This window comes from Setaria viridis, chromosome 1, assembly GCF_005286985.2.
Source record: "Setaria viridis chromosome 1, Setaria_viridis_v4.0, whole genome shotgun sequence".
NCBI lineage: Eukaryota > Viridiplantae > Streptophyta > Magnoliopsida > Poales > Poaceae > Setaria > Setaria viridis.
In genome coordinates, this window is record NC_048263.2 from 14,133,051 (window position 1) to 14,141,361 (window position 8,311).

Here is an 8,311-nt window from a genome sequence, read left to right on the forward strand (position 1 = left end):
CTAGTATAAGCCGTTTTGCGGTTTCTTCCCGACTTTGGTGGTGAAGCCGTTTTGAAATTCGCCCTTTGGTAGGGCTTCATCAAAAGTTGGTGGAGAAGCACTTTGAGAAGCCCTACCAAATGGGGTCTTAATGTTGGAATTTGGAGAGTGGAAAACGAATAGTACGTTGGAACGAGATACTCAGTACGAAGTAATTCAGATTAGATAGAGAGTTAAATGGAAAGAAAAAAATAGATAGTCCGTTAGAGATTGTCAGCGTGCGACGCCGCGAGATCGGGAATCCCCTGCCCGGCCTGCCTGTTCCTGAATCTGCCCCGCACGAAAATTCCCCGACCCCTCACGCGCAGGCGCAACCCATCTCACCTCGCCGCCCTAACCCGCCACCACCGCTGCACGAGGCGTCCACACGCCGACGGCCGTCACCACCGCCACACCGGGACGGCGGTTGCTGCGGCGGCAGGATGGGGGTGGACTACTACAAGGTGCTGCAGGTGGAGCGCGGCGCCTCCGATGACGAGCTCAAGAAGGCGTACAGGAAGCTCGCCATGAAGTGGCACCCGGACAAGAACCCCAGCAACAAGAAGGAAGCCGAGGCCAAGTTCAAGCAGATCTCAGAGGCCTACGAGGTTCGCCCGCTCTCTCTCCTGGCCCTATTGCGCCTCTGATCTGTGCCGGTGCTCGTAGCTGGTCGCCGAGGAAGAGAAATGGTGTTCGATTGAGGATGCGGTTCCCCATTTCCTCTAAATACGGACTGGATAGCTATAAGTTACAACGGTGTGCTCGCCATTGGGCAAACAAGGCCCTTTTGTGCGAAAAGATCTAATTCTCGCCTCCCATATGAGCTCTGGTGCCTTTGGTTCTGAAGCAAATGTAAGATTCGTGTTTTGCGTAGTTTGTGGAGTCAAACAAGAGACTCTAGTTTGGATACCATGGCATTATTTCGATGTTGACATTCATCAGTCATTTCCAGAGCTTGTAAGTTAGCTCCATTTGTTTATAATCTTGCCACTTGTTCAACTCTTGATCCGTGACTTGTTATCCATTTTTTTGTGCATGGGCAATTGTTTTGATTTTATCATGCTATGGATTAGGATCAATTTATGCATCTATCACTGTGGCACCAGTGAGCTAATTGCCACTTATGTCTTAGCTGTAAACATTTACACTTGATCTTGCGTGTTTTGCTTGCAGGTGCTAAGCGATTCACAAAAGCGCGCTGTCTATGACCAGTACGGAGAAGAAGGGCTCAAGGGTCAGGTTCCACCTCCTGGAGCAGGCGGTCCCAGTGGGTCGTCCTACTATGGTGGGAATGCATCGACATTCCAGTTCAACCCTCGCAGCGCGGATGATATTTTTGCCGAATTCTTTGGGTTCTCAAGCCCATTCTCAAGCATGGGTGGCATGGGAGGCATGGGTGGAGGTGCTGAGAGGGGCATGAGGGGTTCAAGGTTTGGGATGTTCGGCGATGACATATTTGGGTCCTACCCTCAGTTCCCTGGTGAGGCATCAATGCATGTTCCACAGCGGCCTCAGAAAGCTTCTCCAATTGAGAACCGATTGCCATGCAACCTTGCCGATTTGTACAAAGGTACCACCAAGAAGATGAAGATCTCACGGGAGATTTTAGATGCTGGCGGGTGAGTGAATATTGTTACGTGCTTTAAAATTAATAATTGTTCTTCCAGTGTTGCATTAAACACAAAACATGAACTTATTTTTGTGATATTGTGTTTCGTACACAGCTAAATGTGCAGAACCTGAAATCTTCATAGTATTCGGTAGCTACATTAGATATTTTTATTATATAACTGAGAACAACTAAAATTGGAACCCATTGCCTTGCACCATGTAAGCTTTTAAATTGCACTGCAGTTTCTTTAACAACTTCCAATTTCCTAACTTTGCTCCATAAACTTAAACTCAAAGATTAATTCTTTAGAGTCACTCAGTCTCAGCTTACTTATTTAGTGTTTACTTTTACTTGAGAGGAAATTGAAATATTATTCATATTGAAATAGAGTGAAATATTATTGATAACTGAAATCAACCTCCTGAGTTTGGTACAACTTACAAAAGTTCTGGGTACAATTAAGCGAAATAACAGTCAAATGCTTTACTGTAGAGGGCTACAGGCACTCAGTTCTTCACTATGATATGAGTGAAATACCTTTTGAAAAATAGACGCCCATAAGAAATCTTGGAACCTTGTGATGTTTTTTACCACTGTAACCACTTTTGTTAGGAAGGGGGGGGGTACTGTGCCAACCTCTCTGATTGTGTCACTAGGTCTTGCTAAACCAAGTTTTTTTTCCATTGCCTACCTAAGAGAGCCACCTACTTGACAAACCTACCAAAGAAAACGGAACTCAATGGACCAAGTGAGACAGACAAACAACCTCTAGGGCCTATGTTGGACTGAAATAGGTTTTTATAATCAGAAACATATGTGGAGCAAAATTTGTAACCATGGATTCTATTACTCTGATAACTGCTTTTATTAAGTTAATATGCAGACCACATTTGTTTACTTATGTGGAAGAAAAATATTACCATTTCAGGCATGTTCTATGGATTTGACTGAACTGGCACCATATGTTAAAAACTAAGGTTGTGAATTGTGAATATAGTACTCAATTGTGGTTCCTTTGTGTCAGTTCAGTAGATAAAAACCATGACCAACGTTTTATTTATGCTTTGCTTACTTTCAAAACTATGCATTGTTGCATAGTCAGATTGATAACATACCAAAGTCTCCTTTTGTTGGGGATGAATTACAATGCACTTGTAACCCTTGCATCATAATTATTGTAGAGAAAGAAGCTTTAAGGCTGGCAACTTCTAAGAAAGAAGGGGCTGTAGAGTATTTTCTAGATAATGGAGGTAATCTTCATCCTCTGCACCAACCAGGGATGCACACAGCCATTTTATCTTTGAAATGTGAGCACCAAGATTTGAGCCCTTGTGGCACAGTCATGCATTCACAGCTCCACCACTACACCAAAGGTGCTTCATCTGTCTTGCTACTATTCAAAGGCAATACAAAAGGATAGTACCTAAAGGGAAACAACAAGCACGGAAACTAATTGCTGAAGTTGCTAAATTAATGTTTCCTGCATTATGCACCAATATGTGGCTACCTTGTGCACACCTGGCTGGGGACCGCATGCTAAAGATATTGATCTGATGTCCTGGAGTTTGCTTATGGTTTAACTTTTATCATTCTTTTACAGTTTAATTACATAAGGGAACTAATAACCCATATTGTCTTGTTTGTCGTTCAGTCTAAATGTGTCCTTGACTAGTGTTTTGTGTGATTTCCATTGTAAAATTTTGAATGTGCAGGGGTTCACGTGTTCTTTTTATTCATGCTTTTCTTGAAAATAACCGGTTTTTTTATATTGCTTTGAATGACAAATGCAGTAAATTAAAATTTACTGAACATTGCAATCAAATAAGAAACAAGTGAAGTATCAGAGCCATGCAATTCTTTTAATAAGATGTGTTTACGATCTCACAAGGTTATATCCCTTCACATATCTAAAATTGTATTTTTACATCGATGATCTATTTGCTGTCTGAACACTTATATTTTTTCTGGTAATGATTATTTTGTATTATAACAAATCATGTTTACAATTAAAGTTATCTTTGAATCTGATTCCAGTATGCTTTATGTGAATCTTATATTGTATATGCCAACACATTCCTAATATTGTATTTTTAAATTGATCTGTTCGAACGCTATATTGTTTTTCAAGCAATGATTGTTATAATGTTACAAACAAATAACATGAGCAGCTAAAGTTATCTCTGAATCTGATTTCAGTTACGTGTATCTGTCTCAATGTGGTAACTTATAATGCAACCAGCTAATTCACTAACCTAGACGTGAAGCAAAAAGCAGTAATGTAGATAAGGGAGTGTGCATGTATAGTACTTTTGGATGAGGGGAAGAGGGAATGTGCTGTAACGAGGAGACTTTTTTTGTGTCATATTAAGTAATTTATATTTGGTGTCCCTACAACTACAAGAGTTTCGTCTCATGTTTGCTTGCAAGAAATAGGATAATAATTGGTGCTCAACTTTATTATGGGTGCTTTGAGGAAAAAGTACAAGTTTTCCATTGTGGTTGCAGTGAACTATCTGATGAATTGGACCTTTATTTCCTTAATACGTGACCTTGATATTTTTATGCGCCCAGGTAACATTTACAAGGCCATGTTGAAAATGCGTCATGGTCAATTTTCAGTCTAGTCATGTCAGGGTTGTCAAGTTCACTATTGACCTTTTTGCTGATTACGGATGACATTATGTGGCCATATTTTCAGAAGTTAATATAGATAATTAGATATGTAGCCATTTTGACACATTTATATTGCTTCCTAGTTTAATGGCGCTCAGTAGTATTTGGAAAGTTGAATTGTTTCCTAGTTTGATAACATTGAATAGTACTTGGAAAGTTGAAGTTTCAAAAATTTATTTGAATAGAAACATATGTGGTATAATCTCTCGTGCTACATAAACTCAAGGGCTTCTTGTGGATCCTAGTAAAAGATCACATGCTACTTGGTGTGTATATCAACCCGCCACATTCATTAAGTTTTTTTTCCATATCAAGAAACTGTGAACTCTGTGGTACATGTGTTTGACAAAAACTTAAGTGGGTAACTTCACTCTTTGACCAAATCCCAAAATTTACGACTCCTCATGTGATGATACTGTGATCTTCACCAAAACAGTCATGCATTAGCCTTGAGCAATAAACTCACTATCCTGCACTTGTGCCTTCTCTGTTTTCAGAGACTGTCAATCCTTGTATCAACCGTCATGGCTTGACGGTCTTATTTGTTTAATGTATCAGTCATTTCTTACTTTCAATGGGATTTTCAGTTTACATTATGTTTCTGTCATTTATATTTCTCTGACAAGTTGAACAAATGGCAGCCTTCTCTTGCCTGAGTGCAATTCACCTTAGGAGTTTATTTAGTATTTTTGGTTACCTTTTGCTAGTTCCCATCTTGAATGGAACACAGGGATGTTAAACATAAGATTGTTTAGGCAATAAGCTTGATTTTTCTTTTTTTTCCCCACATGTCTTTCTTGAATTGTCTTCTTATTATCTGACTTGGCATATTTGTGTTGTTTTCTATGACCATTTGTTAATTTTGGCTAGCCAATGATCAGCAACTCTTTATTCATTTGGCAGGAGAACTATGGTTGTTGAGGAGATCCTAACAATCGACATAAAACCTGGATGGAAGAAAGGGACAAAAATAACATTTCCTGAAAAGGGTAATGAGGCTCCACACATAATTCCTGCAGATATTGTATTCATAATCGATGAGAAACCACATGATGTTTTCACACGAGACGGGAATGATCTGATCATGACTCAGAAAATTTCCTTGGCTGAAGCCTTGACGGAATGTACTGTTAATGTAACAACATTAGATGGTCGGAACCTAACAGTACCGATAAACAACGTCATCTACCCTGGCTATGAGGAGGTTGTTCCCCGAGAGGGCATGCCGATTCCGAAGGATCCTTCCAAGAAGGGAAATCTTAGGATCAAGTTCAGCATCAAATTCCCCTCGAGGCTGACCTCCGAGCAGAAAGCAGAAATCAAAAGGCTACTAGGTTCTTGAGGAGTGGACACAGGATGATCTTTTTTGGCGTTGCATTGGTGAGTCCAGTGTACATTCAGTTGTTAGCTATGAATACCAAGTTCCGGTTTCCTTGAGCTGTGCTGCTGCTGGTGCTGGCATTTTGATGTTTTGAGCTTGAATGTTAAAATGTTATTTTTTTGGCAGAATAATTTCCATGGAAATAGATATTTCAGCGTGACCTCGCTGTGATGATGTGCATTTTACACCTAGCAAATGCTAGATTTTGTTTTGGCTGGGCCTATGTGAGTTTTTTTTAAATAATACCACTGCTGATAATATTTACCCCATGAAAAGATATTGGGATAAGGTTAAAATATGAATTTTGAATCATGGAAATAGCTTTTAGTGGGTTCTGCCACTAGCAATACTGAATTCACAAATCACAGATGCCAAACAGCAAAGACATTTCATCATAATACTATTATCATAAACCATCTAATTTGCATAAGTTTTGTAATCCTTCGACACTATCAATACTGAATTCACAAGTCACATGGATCATTAAAGTTGGTGGTAGTAAACTAGCAATACGTATACATTACAAAAGGCCCTTTTCATTCAGGGGCCAAAAACAGAGCACTGTGCTACATAAAACAGAGTATGCTACAGGTTGCTGTTAGCCTGTTACACTGTAATAAGAAACGTTTGAAAGAATCAGAACTGCTAGGGAACTCGCAAGTTGTAACTAGAAAACTTCTGTTTGCTGATCCAAGAAATGTCGATCGAGATCACACTTCACCTTGCTCTTGGCACCAGCAACAGGCTCCACCTCGACGACCATGGCCGGCAAGTGTTCCGGAGTTGCGGTAGCGACGTCGTCGTCGTCTTGCACGCCTGTCGTGTCACAGAAGCTGTCGAGATCGCCCCACCCCAAGAAGAAATCATCCGTCGTGCAGGATTCTTGATCCGTCGGCGGCGGGAGATCAGCCGCCGCTTCCAGCGCCGTTGTCTGGATGTGCCCCTCATGGTAGCCGGCCTCGGCGCCGGCCGGCGATGTGGGAGGGCAGCGCGGCGAGCCGATGTCGCAGAGAAGCTGAGCCAGCTGCAGCCCCCATTGCTGCTCTTCGGTAAGAGATTGCCCCGCAGGAGGTTCTTGGCTTGATCCGAGTTCTGATGCCAGTAGCAGCGCGCAATAAGCCTCAATGGATGATCCCTCGTGGTTGCCGAACTGTTCTTGTGACTGGCTTGTGAAACATTCTTGATTCTGAGCGAGTTCTTGATCCGGCGCGAAGGGTTCTTTCTTGCTTGATCCGGCTTCAGCGCACCAAGGATCCAGGACGGATGATTCTTGGCTGAATCCGGTGTCCGAGCCCAAGAAATCCTCAGCGGATGATGTCCCGTAGTTGAGGAACTGCTGTTCTTGATCCGGCGTCGCCGTAGTTATCACGGAAGACGCCGTGGCGGCACGCTTGTGCTGAGGCGGCGCGGCTTGCAGTTCTAGCTCTTGGCCCTCGCCCTCGCCGTCGTCGTCGTCGGGCATGCGCTGGCGCTTCTGGCCGCGGCCGGTGAAGGCGACATGGCAGACCTTTACCGGGGACGGGCCTTGCGGCAAGGCGACGGTGTACTCGTGCAGGACCCACCCCGTACTGCCGCGCCTGGCGTGGGCCTCCTGCAGGTTGAGCGCGTACTTGCCCCACGAGACCTGCTCGCCGCCGGGCAGGTGGAGCGCCTCGTCCGGACAGCGCCTCTGCCCCGCCCACGTCCAACGGCTGCCGCAGCTGCGGGCCTGGCGGGCGCCGCCCTTGGCGTCGTCGTTGCTGGAGATCTTCTCGAAGAAGTAGGCCTCGTCGTCGTCGGTGCGGCGGTGGCGCTTGAGCAGCTTCCAGGGGTGGCACGAGCTGGTGGCGGCAGCGTCGTCCTCGATGATGACCCCCGGGACCGCGGGCGGCTGGCCGAGGGCGCGCGGCAGGAGGTAGAACTCGACAAGCTCCTCGTCTGTGGGGTCGAAGCGGACCCCCGGCGGGAGCCCTAGGGCCTCCGCCACCGACATGGCTGGATGCGGAGGGAGGGAGGGAGGGAGAGAGGAGCGGGGGACGCCACGAGGCTTGGAGACGGGTGTGCGCGTGGGACGGCTGCGGCGATCTTGGGTTGGTTTTATAAACATCGGCTGCACTGAGGTACTACTACTACCATCGACGGGTCGCAGAATCCGACTTCCAAGCGGAAATAAATGTTTCCGTTCTAACCTGCCTAGCGAGAACGGGAGCCACATGAAATGGTCCTCATCATAGCAAAACATTACATCGGCCATTCTTTTTTTTAGGATATGTCCATTCTTTATTAATAAGAATTATCTCAAAAAAATTAATAAGAACAAGATCTAGCAAGCCACTCGTATATCCTTTGTTTTTTTGACAAAGTTTGTATCCTACTCTCTCCCTGTTAAGACTACCATCAAAAGATAAGTCACAAGTGGAGTTTGGAAGGGATTATTGTTCATTAGGAGAAAACATGAAAGAGAGTTTACCTTGTGGATTATTTTGATCATAAGAGTGAAAACATATATGTTGGTTATTAGAAAAGGAAGATGTATAATTTTGGACACGTGCTCGTCAATAGCTTTTTTTTTCGAGTTCGTCGATAGCTAAGCGCACATGGTGCCTTCATCAATCTCAAAATCGACATATCGGCTTAGTCTCTCGAAT

At 43.8% G+C, this 8,311-nt stretch overlaps 2 protein-coding genes across 3 annotated transcripts; one reads left to right on the forward strand and one right to left on the reverse strand.

Annotated features, from left to right (window-relative positions):
* Nucleotides 1–239: 239 nt before the first annotated feature.
* Nucleotides 240–5,864, forward strand: LOC117860340 (uncharacterized). Of its 2 annotated transcripts, XM_034743624.2 has the most exons (4): nucleotides 240–626; nucleotides 1,192–1,637; nucleotides 2,812–2,880; nucleotides 5,207–5,345. In XM_034743624.2, exons 1-3 carry the CDS (start codon nucleotides 462–464, stop codon nucleotides 2,840–2,842), a joined length of 642 nt encoding a protein of 213 aa, XP_034599515.1. In that variant the 5' UTR covers nucleotides 240–461; the 3' UTR covers nucleotides 2,843–2,880; nucleotides 5,207–5,345. The 2 variants fall into 2 exon arrangements, with proteins under 2 accessions (XP_034599515.1, XP_034599508.1); XM_034743617.2 differs by lacking the exon at nucleotides 2,812–2,880 and having other exon boundaries at nucleotides 247–626; nucleotides 5,207–5,864.
* Nucleotides 5,865–6,110: 246 nt separating this feature from the next.
* LOC140222369 (uncharacterized) lies at nucleotides 6,111–7,918 on the reverse strand. The gene has a single exon (XM_072292769.1). It carries the CDS (start codon nucleotides 7,915–7,917, stop codon nucleotides 6,352–6,354), a length of 1,566 nt encoding a protein of 521 aa, XP_072148870.1. The 5' UTR covers nucleotide 7,918; the 3' UTR covers nucleotides 6,111–6,351.
* Nucleotides 7,919–8,311: the final 393 nt, after the last annotated feature.